The sequence below is a fragment of the Chiloscyllium punctatum genome, chromosome 6 (genome assembly GCF_047496795.1).
Source record: "Chiloscyllium punctatum isolate Juve2018m chromosome 6, sChiPun1.3, whole genome shotgun sequence".
Lineage (NCBI taxonomy): Eukaryota > Metazoa > Chordata > Chondrichthyes > Orectolobiformes > Hemiscylliidae > Chiloscyllium > Chiloscyllium punctatum.
This window is the reverse complement of record NC_092744.1, coordinates 55,835,699-55,850,832: the sequence shown is the minus strand read 5'-3', so window position 1 is coordinate 55,850,832 and position 15,134 is coordinate 55,835,699. Positions and strand designations below refer to the sequence as shown.

General features: G+C 38.0%; 1 protein-coding gene across 1 annotated transcript in view; it reads right to left on the bottom strand.

Annotated features, from left to right (window-relative positions):
- The window catches only part of si (sucrase-isomaltase), a 243,257-nt gene that overhangs the window by 44,001 nt on the left and 184,122 nt on the right, over positions 1 to 15,134 (bottom strand). Inside the window, exons 34-40 of the mRNA XM_072572690.1 lie at positions 14,903 to 14,965; positions 14,340 to 14,456; positions 14,162 to 14,246; positions 12,976 to 13,114; positions 9,380 to 9,513; positions 7,254 to 7,288; positions 7,024 to 7,140 (exon numbers count right to left, since the gene is read on the bottom strand). Of these exons, the coding sequence (XP_072428791.1) occupies positions 7,024 to 7,140; positions 7,254 to 7,288; positions 9,380 to 9,513; positions 12,976 to 13,114; positions 14,162 to 14,246; positions 14,340 to 14,456; positions 14,903 to 14,965 (690 nt within the window). The remainder of the gene's footprint in view (positions 1 to 7,023; positions 7,141 to 7,253; positions 7,289 to 9,379; positions 9,514 to 12,975; positions 13,115 to 14,161; positions 14,247 to 14,339; positions 14,457 to 14,902; positions 14,966 to 15,134) is intronic.

Genomic DNA, 15,134 nt, shown 5'->3' with positions numbered 1-15,134 from the left:
CCTTACCATAAAACTATGTTCCTTGTGATTGAAAACTACTGCTCTCTATTCATCCTGTCCATACTCCTCAATTTTATACACCTTAATCATGTCCCTCCTCAGTCTTCTTTCCTCTAAAGAAAACAATCCAAGCCTATCTGTTCTCTCCCTATAGCTCAATTTCTCCATCCCAGGCAACATTCTGGTTAACCTCCTTTCTACCTAATCTTGTAAATTCTACAAACATAACATCTGATGATACCCAGCAGCATAAGTATGAAATTATTTGGCATAGAAAAGCTGGTCCAGGCCCATAAAATATTCAGCACACCACACCCTACAAACCAATACATCATAGTAGTTGGTATACTCCAGCAATACCCCACAATCCGTAAGCAGACATTCTCCACTTGACAGCATTTTTCAGCATTTACCACACTGTACCAATCACCAAATTTCTGTTGACCTTGGATCACCACATTCCACTCTATTTTACGGCATCTTTCACTGTTCATCCTTCCACTAATTCCTTCAGTTGACACACCATTGCAGTCCATCAGTAGCATACTTCATCAAACATTGCATTCAACATGTCAGTTGACATCACCAATCATCACCCTGCAATCCAAACATTGCTGCAAATTGCTCATTGCCACACATAACCAATCACGTCCCTGCACCAGTTGATATACTCAATTAAACATCACACTCTATTTGACCATGTATTTCAGTAACGGCTACACTCCACCAATAGCTGCTCTTCATCAAAGGTTTGGATGTAACATATTCAAAAATAACTTATCATTGTTCCTAAACAAAGTACATTTTCCTTTGACAACATTTTAATTAATGTCTGTTCCACCTTTTAAAAAAACACTAATTTTAACTAATTTTACTTCCTAACACTTGAATTACACTCCTTCTTCATCAAGTTATTAGGAAATAAGTCATGGTCTAAAATTCCTAAAAAAAAAGATCAGTTTTGCATCTAGTGTTAACAGTGATTGACAAACGTATTTTACATTTGTCAATCAGTTCTAACAATTCACTTTCCGATTAGCTGCCAGAAGATTTTAAAACACAATGTTAATTTCCAATCTTAACTTATGGAGAAACCATTTGCATTATGAAGACTTAAAACTTAAAATTTAAATCTTCATAATGCAAATGGTAAGATTTATGTCTTAAAAATTTAAAATAATAGTTTGTAATGCAACCTTAAATGGACAAAAAGCCTTAAAAGGTTCTTTTATTTATGCGCATTACTGTACTCTAAACAGTCTTCTGACTTTATCCTTGTCAACTTGACTGAATAATATTTTGACCATAAGATTGCCAATATTGTAATACTCGTTTTATTTCAACTGACTGACCACTGGATAATTTTAATATTTATCTTTGGTGAACATGTATGATAGTAGATCACCTGTTTAATTTACTCCTCTCCTAATTTTGTAATCCATTAGCATTGAAGGAAAACTGTACTATGCCAAGTCCAAATGAGCTGGTTATTTGCAATTGCCTATTTTTTGCCTGGTGATAAAAGTTACAATTATCCACTTTATTTGCTTGTTGTCATTTATAATATCTTAATTTTGATTAATTTGTTAATACATAAAGTTTTTCCATGTACTTAGTGGCCAGTACTGAAATGAACATTCAGAAAGTGGACCTTAAAAGCAGCCACTCACAAAGCAATCACAGTGACATGGGTTTCCCCTTTAACATTGTTAATTTAATTCTGGGGTCAGTTATAGATGATTCCTGGTGTTAAACACCAATGATGTATTCAAACAATCTAAACAGGTAATATGTAAAGCAGGAACAAATGGTATTCGTGAAACCAGGTCATGGGACAATCAACTTCCTGACAGGCCTGGGGGAACTACAAGGCCAAGAGCTAACAGTCACATGTCTCAAAGAACTGTTGTTTCCACCTCCAGTGAGCCTGCTTTGTTGGAAGCATGTTACATGGACTTGGTAGCAACCAGCTCAGTGGGAGGCCACGACACAGAGTGACAAGGATAACACTTGACAGTTGAAGTTTCAAAACTATGCTCCGCAACCTCCATGTATGGAAAGTAGTCACTGCATTGGATCTTTCAGTACCAACGGATGCTAATTATAGAGTTAGAGAGTCATAGAGATGTACAGCATGGAAAGAGACCCTTCGGACCAACTCGTCCATGCTGATCAGATATCCCAACCTATTCGAGTCACATTTGCGAGCACTTAGCACATATCCCTCTAAATCCTTCCTATTCAGATACCCATCCAATTCCTTTTAAATGTTGCAATTGTACCAGCCTCCACTACTTCCTCTGGCAGCTCATTCCAGACATGCCCAACCCAATGCATGAAAAAGTTACTACCTAGGTCTCTTTTATATCTTTCCCCTCTCACCCTAAATCTGTGCCCTCTAGTTCAACACTCCCCCACCCCAGGGAAAAGACCATGTTTATTTATCCTATTGATGCCCCTCATGACTTTATAAACTTCTATAAGGTCACCCCTCAGCCTCCAATCCTCCAGGGAAAATAGCCCCAACCTATTCATCCTCGTCTTGTAGCTCAAATCCTCCAATCCTTGTAAACTTTTCTGAACCCTCTCAAGTTTTGCAATATCCTTCTGATAGGAAGGAGACCAGAATTGCACACAATATTCCAAAAGTGGCCTAACCAATGCCCTGTATGGCCGCAATATGACCTCCTAACTCCGATGCTCAAAGCTCTGACTCATGAAAGAAAGCATACCAAACGCCTTCTTCGCTATCCTATCTAGCTGTGACTCTACTTTCAAGGAACCATGAACCTGAACTCCAATGTTTCTTTGTTCAGGAATACTCCCTAGGATGTTACCATTAAGTGTATAAGTCCTGCTAAGATTTGCTATTCCAAAATGCAGCACCTCACATTTATCTAAATTAAACTCCATCTGCCACTCCTCAGCCCATTGGCCCATCTGATCAAGATCACATTGTGCTCTGAGGTAACCTTCTTCACTGTCCACTACACCTCCAATTTTGAAGTCACCTGCAAACTCACTAACTATATGTCCTATGTTCACATACAAATTATTTATATAAATGATGAAAAGTAGTGGACGCAGCACCGATCCTTGTAGCACACCACTGGTCACAGGCCTCCAGTCTGAAAACAACCTTCCAGCATTATTCTCTGCCTTCTATCTTTGAGCTAGTTCTGTATCCAAATGGCTACTTCTCCCTGTATTCCATGAAATTTAACCTTGCTAACCGGTCTCCTATGGGGAACCTTGTCGAATGCCTTACTGAAGTCCAAACAGAACACACCACCTCATCAATCCTCTTTGTTACTTCTTCAAAAAACTCAATCAAGTTTGTGAGACATGATTTCCCACACACAAAGCCATGCTGACTATCCCTAATCAGTCCTTGCCTTTCCAAATACATATACAACCTGTCCCTCAGGATTCCTTCCAACAACTTGCTGACCAGCAATGTCAGGCTCACTGGTCTATAGTTCCCTGGGTTTTCCAAAACACCTATCTTAAAAAATGGTAGCACGTTAGCCAGCCTCCAGTCTTTAGCACTTCACCTATAACTATCAATGATACAAATATCTCAGCAAGGGGCTCAGCAATCACTTCCCTAGCTTCCCACAAAGTTCTATGGTACACCTGATCAGGTCCTAGGGATTTATTCACTCTTATGCGTTTCCAGACATTCAGCACCTCTTCCTCTGTGATATGGACATTTTTCAAGATGTCACTATCTATTTCCCCACATTCTATACCTTCCATGTCCATCTCCACAGTAAACACTGATGCAAAATACTCGTTTAGTATCTCCCTCGTCTCCCGTGGCTCCACACAAAGGCCACCTTGCTGATCTTTGAGGGGCCCTTTTCTCACCCTAGTTACCCTTTTGTCCTTAATGTATTTGTAAAACCCTTTAGATTCTCCTTAACCCTATTTGCCAAAGCTACCTATGTCTCCTTTATGCCTCCTGATTTCCCTCTTAAGTATACTCCTACTGCCATTATACTCTTCTAAGGATTCACTTGATCCCTGCCATCTCTACCTAACATATGCTTCCTTCTTTTCTTAACCAAACCCTCAATTTCTTTAGTCATCCAGCATTCCCTGCATCCACAGCCTTTCCTTTCACCCTAACAGGAATATACTTTCTCTGGACTCTCGTTATCTCATTGCTGGAGGCTTTCCATTTTCCAGCCATCCCTTTACCTGTGAACATCTGCCCCCAAACAGCTTTTGAAAGTTCTTGCCTAATGCCATCAAAATTAGCCTTCCTCAATTAGAACTTCAACTTTTGGATCAATCTATCCTTTTCCATCACTATTTTAAAACTAAACCTGCATTATTTCCCAAAATTAGGTCAAGTTTTGCACCTTCTGTAGTAGATACATCCACATACTGAATCAGAAAATTTTCTTATACACACTTACATTCATCTCCATCTAAACCCTTAACACTATGGCAGTCGCAGTCTGGAAAGTGAAAATACCCACTCCCATAACCACCCTATTATTCTCACAGATAACTGAAATCTCCTTATAAATTTGTTTCTCAATCTCTTGCTGACTATTAAAGTGTCTATAATACAACCCTAAAAAGGTGATCATCCCTTACTTATTTCTCAGTTCCACCCAAATAACCTCCCTGGATGTATTCTCAGGAATATCCTCCCTAAATACAGCTGGAATGCTATCCCTTATAAAAAACATCACTCCCCCTCCTGTTTTGACCCCCATTCTGTCCTTCCTGTCTTATGTGTATCCTGGAACATTAAGCTGCCAGTCCTGGTCATCCCTAAGCCACATTTCAGTAATTGCTATGATATCCCAGTCCCATATTCCTAACCATGACCTGAATTCACCTGCCTTCCCTGTGAGGCCTCTCACATTGAGTAAATGAAGTTTAATTTATCAGTACTACCTTGTTCTCTGCTTTGCTCTTTCCTGCCCTGACAATTTGGCTTGCTCCCTTTTCAAACTGTACCAGTCTCAGATTGATCGCTTTCCTCACTATCACCCTGGGTCCCATCACCCACCCCCTCCCCACCTTATGATTTTAAATCTTCCCAAGCAGCTCTCACAAATTTCCGTGCCAGTATATTCATCCCTTTGCAATTCAGGTGCAATCCATCTTCTTGTACAGGTCACTTCTACCCCAGAAGAGATTGCAATGATCCAAAAATGTGAATCCTTCTCCTATACACCAGCTCTTCAGCCCTGCATTCATCTGCTCTTCCTCGCATTCCTACCCTCACTAGCTCTTAGCACCAGGAGTAATCCAGATATTACTACTGTCAAGGACCTCCTTTTTAAATTCCTGCCTAACTATCTATATTCTCCCTTCAGAATCTCATCCTTTTCCCTTCCTATGTTTTGATACCAATGTGTACAATGACCTCCTGCTGGTCCCTCTCTCCCCTTAGAGAACATTCTGCACCCTCTCTGAGACATCCTTGATCCTGGCACCAGGGAGGCAACATGCAATTCTGATTTTTTGTTGCTGGCCCCAGAAACGTCTGTATGTGTCTCTGACTGGAGAGTCTCCTATCACAATTGATCGCTTGGAACTAGACGTACCCCTTATTACATTACAGCCTATCTCTAACAGCCTTCAGAACTTGGCTGTTCATGCTACATTCACCTGAGAGTCCATCATCCCTACATTTTCCAAAACAGCATACTTGTTGGAAATGGGGACAGCCACAGAAAACTGCACTACCTGCCTACCTCTTTTACCTTTTCTAGAGTTAACCCATCTATCTAATTGTATATGCGGCTTTTCTCCCTTCCTATAACAGCACACACACACACACACACACACACACCTACAGATGCATAAACACATGCAGATGCTCTCTCATACACAACCTCTCTCTCATACACTCACACATACTCCCCCACACACGCATGCTCTCACAGACTTATGCCCCATTACACTCACACACATACACATACTCTCTCACAGACACTCGCACCCTCACATGCACACACTCACTCGGTCTCCCCTACATGTGCATACATATAAGTTTGTAAGGTGAATTTGTACCTGCATTTTATTTTGCTCAAAAACTGCATAAATCCACATAAGATTCTATAAATCCCACTTTAGAAATAGAATCAGTCTGACTTAACATTGGGACACAGTCAGACTTGAACTTTACACCTTCAATGCACTTTCTGAGCTGAGATGGCACCTATTGTTAAAGCTACCTTGAGAATGCAACTTTAAAAAAGTTCTGGGATTTACATATGAAGGAACCAAAACTAATATGATCATTCTAAAAGCTGAAAGACTTAAGCTAAATTTGTTTAATATTACATTCCATGACACTGCGATCCTGTTCCTATAAATTCTGTGTCTGACGATTTTGCTCCACAACCACCAGATGAAGAAGCAGCACTTCAAAAGCTCGTACTTCCAAATAAACCTATTATGTGATTTTTAACATTTTACACTTGAGATGTAATTTTCACACACTTGTATTGACCTCAGGTAAATTTGAAGGTTAAAGTTCGTGCTGTATACTAACCCTCATCGTGAAGCTATGAGCATTTACTAATATGACAAAGGAAATTTGACCACAGATTAATTAAGTAATTAATTTTAAACATGTACAATTTAAATCTTTCAGAGGAATACTTGTGATAGAGAGTTTTATTCTTTCACTTTACTTTCTGTCCTCCATTTAAATGTAGTTTATATTTCCCAATTTACACTTCATTGATCAGACTCTGCAGGCTCAGAGAGGGTATTCTGACCAGCTTAAGATCCTTGCTGGTTCTTGGCCTTGTTCATACATGCCACAGATCTCCTACAGAAACCACCATGCTGGGAAAGACATGCAATTGCCAATCCTTGGAAAATGTGTGGAACATCCGTGGATAAGAAAATATGCAACATGACTCCAGGATTAAGTTTTGATACCAGAAGTATCCTTACTATATAAATATAATTGTATGAATATATAAATCGTTTTTTCTACTTTGCACTTAGAATTGTTTTTCTCATAGTAACTCAAAACTGACTTACAATGGAGCCCAATCCATTGTGGTTCCGAGAATAGGGGTAGAATGCTCCAAGTTGCATCCATCGAAGACACATTTCATATGTAGCATTCTTAAAAAAGCCACAGATGTCTGCTCCAGTCTGAGATTTAGTGAAATATATATTATTCCATGAGAAAATGCTGAATTTCTGTTTAATATAATGAAAAACAGATTGCAATGCATTCTGTTAAAAAGCTTCACAAATGGACTTACATAAGAAATCCCAAATAGACTGAACTCCATCATTCCTAGGACACAAAAAAGAAAATTATTGTATCATGCATTGTTTATTCCCTACAGAGGCAAATAATTTCAACTTTTAAAAATATATCCAAACTTCCAGAAACAGGCTGCAAAAGCCACATGATAAGTTTTCAAGCTTTAAGACTTTTATTGTAATAAACTAAAAACTACTTGACTAAACATTATTTAATAGACAATTTATAATCTAAACTAAACAAATGTTTCCCTCAATAACTTAAAGCAAACAAACATCCCTCCTTACAATTATACTTTACTCTGTCACTTAAGTGGACACTTCACTCTTCAGAATCAGTCCAAAAGTTATTCCAAAGAATAGCTTGTTTCTTCTTTTCATTTTGAACCAGCTAACATCTAATCTGACTTGCATGTAAAGATTACTCCAGAAATCTCTCTCCATAGCTAAACTAGACAAACTTTTCCTCATGAATGTGATCTCTTCAATATGAGCTTGCACTCTCACCTACAATCTGAGTAGCAATTAATAAACTACTGCCTATATTTCTCTTTCTCTTTCAGATTGAAACACTCTCTGATGTTCAGAAACATGTTAAGAAAGTCCCTGCTTCTGTTCCTAAAATGGCTTATCATCTTTTCTACTCTCAAAGCACAGCGTTATAGCAGTATGAATCACAAAGGTCTTGTATTCATGTATTCATGTAGAATTGAATCATCAAATTATGGTGTATTACTGCTATTTTTTAAGTTTGTAAAAGTGAATGTTGTGCAGAGTTGCTTACTGTGGTGAAGTCTGCAGTGAGAGATGCTGGACGTGGGGAAGGCATTGTTTATTACAGCAGGGACTCTGCACTGAAAATTTGCTTCCAGTCATCACTTTAGCATGTCTCATTGAAAAGTATCATTCCAGTCGAATAGTGCTTGGGGAGATGAAATTGGATGGGGAGGGGGAGCAAGGGGGAAGAATGCCAAAGATACATGATTACACAAACAAAACTCATTGAATAATTGCTGATGGTCAGATGTGGGCGAAATGGAATATGGGCATGTGTCCTGCCTGGGATATGTTGTCACCTTTTATATCCTTAACCCACTAGTACCACTTCCTCAGTCACATCAAAGATTTACTGCATTGTCTCCTTCATGGGATTGAGGACATGCAGCCATGCCTATGCCCCCATCCCTACCCATTTGGAGGTACCACCACCAATAAAGGGCTGCCTGATTCAATGAGAGTGAAATCGTTCAGTGAGTGTTATCCAATATGTTTGGATAATATGACTTACAGAAATGAATATCTGGCAATGTGTACAAACTGTGAAATATATATGGGCATCTTAGAGCAGTGTTTTGTGTTTGACTGTTAGATGGATGGAATCAAAGGTCAGGTATCAATTTTGCAACTTATTTCACGGTTGTTTGTTAGCCAAGCAATCTGACGGGAGATTCCCACCTCCAGACAACTCATCTGCTTAATTTTCAAGCATAATCTGCATTGCATGTGAAATAATCTACTTTTGCACATTAGACCTCTCAACAATCTCAGAACCCAGCAACCTGAAGTGCAACCAAGTTAACTAAAATCCCGAGGAACTGTCTAAGAAGAAGGAAGGAGATAAGTATGGCCAGAGTTGTTACCAAATTTCAGCATGTAAATGATAAAATGGAAAAGCCTGGGATCAGGTTGCTGGGAGAATCCAAAGGCAATTGTGAAAGTTAAGAGTGTAGTCATTGTAATGAGGTCAGAATACAAGTTCCCTGATTGGAGTTGATAATCTGGTCCAATCAGGGAGCCCTGGCTGACATATCTAAACAGGAGTGTTAGAAGTTCTGCTCTCTTGGAGAGCTGGCTCTGAGGAAACTGGATCAGTGTTAAGGACTTTCCACATATAAATAAAGGGTGACTTGGTGATGGGACACCAGACTCGGCGGAATTATTACAAAGGGGAATGTCATTCTACTGCTATCCTTGCTATGATTTCATATGTAGGAGTATGACTGTGTGAGTCACTGCCTGCAAGGTGAGTTGATGAAAATAGACATGGGAAGACAGATAATAAAATTACAGAAGAGTATTAAATATAGTTGCATTAAGGACATAAGACTATTATACTCGATACCAATAATTGATTTATGCATCTGGTTCCAGGCGGCTGTGTTGTCTCCAAGCCAATGTCCCGCCCATTGGCCAGTAGATGGGAAAGTTGAACGTGTCACCACAATCCCTCGCTCTCCAGTTATATTCTGTAATGAGCTATAAAAATGAATAATTATTTGGAATGATAATAGTAAGGTTTATACCATTAATATAGTGAATCAATTGAGAACTAGAGTTTTCCACAAACTTGATTTAAAATGTTTACTTTGCTCAGAATGTGATATGAACAATTACATTTCTGTGTCCTGTGCTCTGTTTATTGTGTTTGAGATTTGTTTTATGGAATTGTAGATTCATGCAGCATGGAAACAGATTGTTCAGTCTAACCAGTCCATGCTCTCCATAATGAAGAAAGAGAGGATTGCAGATGCTGGAGATCAGAGTTGAGAGAGTGGTGCTGGAGAAGCACAGCAGGTCAGGCAGCATCCGAGGAGCAGGAGAATCAACGTTTCAGGCATAAGGCCTTCGTCAGGAATGAGGTTTGTGGGCCTGGGGTCTGAGAGATAAATGGTGGGGTGGTGGGGGGGGGGGAGAAGGCAACTGGGAATGTGGTAGGTAGATGAGGGTGGGGGAAAAGGTGATAGGTCCGAGAGGAGGGTGGAGCGGATTGATGAGAAGGAAGATGGATAGGTCAAGAGGGTGGTGCCAAGTTGGAGGCTTGGGACTGAAATATGGTGGGAGGAGGGGCAATGAAGAAACTGGTGAAATTCACATTGAGCCCATGTAGTTGCAGCATCCCAAGGCAGAAGATAAGGTGCTTTTCCTTCAGTCATTGTATGGTTAGGGTTTGGCAATGGAGGAGGCCCAGTACCTGTATATCCTTGTTGGAGTGGGATGGAGACTTAAATTGTTCAGCCATGATGTGGTGGGGTTGGTTGGTGCAGGTGCCCCAGAGATGTTCTCTGAAATGATCCACAAGTTAGCAGCCTGCCTTCCCAATGTAGAGGAGAAACATGCTGCCCTTAATCCCAAACTAAACTAATCCCACCTGCCTGCACTTATCTTTTGTTAAGAATATATCAGTGTGTCAGGGTATTGGATGGGCACAAGGTTTAGTGTTCAGCTGGAGTTAGATTAATCATTGGAGTTATTTTACCAACTATACATCAACTTTTGTCTTTATTATGCTTTCAGTACATGATTGCGAAATTTCAGGCAATTTGGGAAACAGAATTGATGTAAACGGAATTCCCCTGAAAAATCACCTGGTGAGCTGCAAGATGCAAAACTAAGATAACACTGGCATTATGGGAAGTAAGATGTTACTGTAATGTATCACGTAAACAGAGTAAGTATTCATTTTATACGTAGAAATTGACTTAAAAGGTTCTTTTTGTTAATAATGACTACCAGAATCAGTCATAGGTATTGAGTTTCTTATGCATGATCAGTGTCAATTTCTTATGTTGCACACAATGTTATGGATCAGACCCGACCCCCTCAAAACAAGGTAGCCCAGACCCTAACATTTTCTTATTTTAAAGGCAAATGTGAAGTGCCGTCTTCCAGATATAATGTGACTGATCAAACTACTCTATGTTAAGCAAACACAATTTATTTAAACACTAAAGGTAAAATATAATAAAAAAAGAACTGAGAATAACTTTATTAGAAAATTTAACCAAAAAATAGGTATAGTAACTATTACTAAATAATTGTTCCAATATAGCAACATCCCATAAACACAGCACTTGGCAAAAAGGCAAATTCAGAAAAATAGATTTGTCTCACAGGTAAGCCAGTAGCAGCAAGAAACACCAGCTTCTAGCTGTAACCCCAACAGAGGGAAAATATAGCTTCTACTTCTTGAAAGCTCCAACAGCTTCTGCTCTGCTGAGATTCCAACAGCAACTGCTTAAGGCTAAACCCAAAAACTGAAAAAACCTAGAAATCCTGGTCTATAACATCTGGCCACACCTATCCAGGCTGCTTCTATTGTTCCAACTTTTAAAAAAGACCCCAGGCCTCCTGACCTGTTTACTTTATAGATCTTCACTAGCCAGTTCAAGTCCTCTGTTGTAAGACCTCCCTTCAATAAAAAGGACAAAACCATCCCTAAAGCCACAGCCTCATTGTTACAATAAGGAAATGCAAAATACTTATCCACGTACTGATCCTTGCAGTATCCCACTAAACACTGCCTGTCTATCTTTATTTCCTGTCTGCCAACCAGTTTTTATCCATGTCAGGACACTACCCCAATCCTGTGTTTTAACTTTACATGCTAAACTCTAATATGGGACCTTGAGGGCATTCCGAAAATCCAAATAAACCACAATGATTGGCTCTCCCAATCAACTTTACAAATAACATCCTCAAAAACATTCAATAGTTTTGTCAGTCATTATTTCCTTCCTGTATTTCCATGCTGACTCTGTCTGATTTTGACTCTGTTTTCCAAGTGCTCTGTTTTTAATTCTTTGGTTCTGTAATTTGGTATTTTCCCCACTGCTGATGTCAGGCTCATCTGACTATGCTTTCTCTCTGCCTCCTTTTTAAACAGAGGGGTTAATGTTAGCTATCCTCTAATCCATAGGAACTGTTCCAGTGTCTCTAGAATCTCGAAAAATGACCACCGATACATCCATTATTTCCAATGTCACTTTCTTAAGTATTTTGGGATGTAGATTTATTAATTTTTTTTATCAACTTCTCCAGGTCCATTTCCCTATTGAACAAGTCATGAAGCTTTCTCCCTCTGTAAAGATCTTGTGATTAAGAAGGTTGCAATGTAAACTTGAGAACTCCAAGCTGCCTTTAATTTGGAAGAAGTTGACAATCTGATCTGGATATAATAAGATTGATCGTTACATAAAAGAAGCTGACATTGAGCTTGACACTCACTTTCAGGTCTACAAGTCGAGAAATATTTAATGCTGCATTGGTTATTTTCACTTTGACGAATGTGAAATTCCCTTTTTCCAAGTTCTCGATTTACATGCTTTCACAGCAATGTTTCTCACCAGAAAGAATTACAGTATAAAGTGAGTGCTCTTAGGATGACATTGCATTACTTCACTAAAATATGTCATAGATCTGCCTTTCCTGTTCCAAGATCAGACACTATTTATATCATTAAGGTCCTATTGATTTTCTTTTGTCTGCTGTTCACTTAAACCATTAAAGTTCAATTTTGAAGAGTAGAATGATTGCAGCATAGGGACAATTGGCCTGAATTTCTTTAAGCTTTACCTTGCTTAAGTGCTATAACTTACTATAACTTATTATAACTTATTAGACATATTGTAGTAACTCCATCTACATAATGATTCCACAATACAACTTGTGCTGTTATGAAAGTACAGTGTCGAAAACTTGAGGAAATTTGTGGCCTGTAAAAATTGTTCCGACAAGTATTATTCTGTGCATATAATTTCATTAGTTTTGCAATCAAAGTATTTCTTTGATATTCTCTACATAAATCAGATACTATGACATATTTTTCTAATTCTATTTTCAAACTTCAAAATCAGCCCATCTACAATTATATCAATTAAATTTTAATCAAATATAATATTCAAACCACAAGATTTTTCAAAGTAATCGACTACAACATACTCAAGTGTTGGCTTTGTTTGTGACCATCCATACAGGTTATGCACATCATAGTGTCTTACTGCAGTTCCATCAGGTAGAAACTGTTCACTTTCCATACAGAGGGTTTTGTGACTCAGTCCCAAATGCTTTGATTCAAGAGCTTAAAAATGAGAATATGACATATGGTTAAAAAAAAGGCAGTAACAGAATGAAATAGATAAAATGATTAGCCACATACTTCATTGCTTGGAATTCTTGTAAAATAATTTTCAGCCACTGAAACATACTACCTGTAACTTCTAAATTCACAAGTTTTTAAAATTTGAAAATGAAAACAAAACGATGAAAAACATTAATCCTTTTTTCTTACGTGGAAAAGTAATGTGCCTGAAAATAAGAATTGTATCTCTGCTTTGATTCAAGAGCTTAAAAATGAGAATATGACATATGGTTAATTTTGCATTTAAGTGCCATAACAGGAGACATGTCACAATTGTCCCTAGTCAATCTTGTCCAGAAGTAAATCTATGAGGTAAATAGTATCTTGCCAGTATCAACTCAATAATGATGACCCTTACTTGCTAATTTTCTCCCACCTCCAGGCAAGGGGAAAATACTGCTGTATACCTTCAAGTTGGACAAAATAAGGTTTGGTGATCAGATGAACTGAGAAAGGGGTTGCTTCCAGATTTGTTACATTTATAAATTCAAATGCCAACCAACAAAACACTGAAATCTCCTATTTGCGTATTCAAGAAGTCTACCATCTCAGGCAGGAAACTGCTCATTAACATGGAGACAACCTAGTTACCAAGGGAAGAATTCATTAAAAGTGGTAGCTACAGTTCACACATATTTACTCCATTTCAGAGATGTTACCATTTTGTTAACATTGATTTGATCAACTGATGATCTATCCAGAGGATAAACTAAAATTGTATTAATTCTTCAAAATAATATTGATAAAGCAAATTCCTTAATACTTAATAAACTATGGTTCACGACAATGATGTATCTTAGAAAACAATATTCAGCAATATTGAAGTTTGACAGGGCAATCCAGTATACAGAAAGTTGCATTGAACACTGACAAGCTGATTCCAGTCTAAATGACAAGTTAACATAGATTATCAATCACTAAACTCAAATAAATCATAACTCTTTGAAAAACACATTTGATAAATCCATTAAGTGAAAATATCCTAACCTGGCATATAAGGTGGATAGTTCAGTTTGTTATCATGACACCCATGAACAGATCCATGAACAAAGCTGGCAGGTTCATTCATGTCCTAAAAAAACAATGCAAGGTAAAATGCTTTTGCTGCAAATTGAAATTTGGAATTGCTTTTTAATGAGACAGAAAATGAACAGCAAAAACTCACAATCCAAAGTCCATCAAACTTCAAAGTTCTCTCGTAATATTCTTTTATTGCTGTGTGCCACCAGTTGACTGTTTCATTGCGGAAGAAGTCCGGGAAAGCAGCATAAGCTCGATAATGCTGTAAGAACACAAAACACTGATTTAACAAAAACAGGATAAATTCTTTATATATGCTAATTAAAAATGAATTCTGGACCTTATTGTGGCTTTCTTTCTAATTTTCTCAATCAGGCTAATCAAATATCTCTGCTTTCTTTGTTTGTTAATTATTAACTGTGTTCATGACTCAAGCTTAATCTTTTCTGAAATAAAAATAGAAGTTGCTGAAAAAGCTCAGCAGGTCTGGCCGCATCTGTGAAGATAAATCAGAGTTAATGTCTCCGGTCTGGTGACCTTTCCTTTGAATTTCTTTTTAATCTTTTCAGGTTTTCTTTGTGAGCACAAACATTAATGTCAAAGCATATGGTTTCAGATAAGTATTAAATTAATATATTTCAGGTTCAAGAGTGAATATGTTGACAGATTATCATTAGATATACAATTTGTTTTATAAATCAGGCTTACCTCCACTTGATAGTCCCAGTCTTTTGAAGTATTTACTGTTGCATTTGGAATATCTGGCCATACCTGCAATTGGTATTCAATAAGTTCAAAGATTAAGATTGCTTTATGTATTTTGCAGCTGTTAAAATATACAAATAATTGAATTTATGGGATGAAATTACTAGCAAAACTGTCTTAATTACAACGGTAACTAAAGCGACCTTGTAATATTGCTAAATTTCAAATGGCTCTC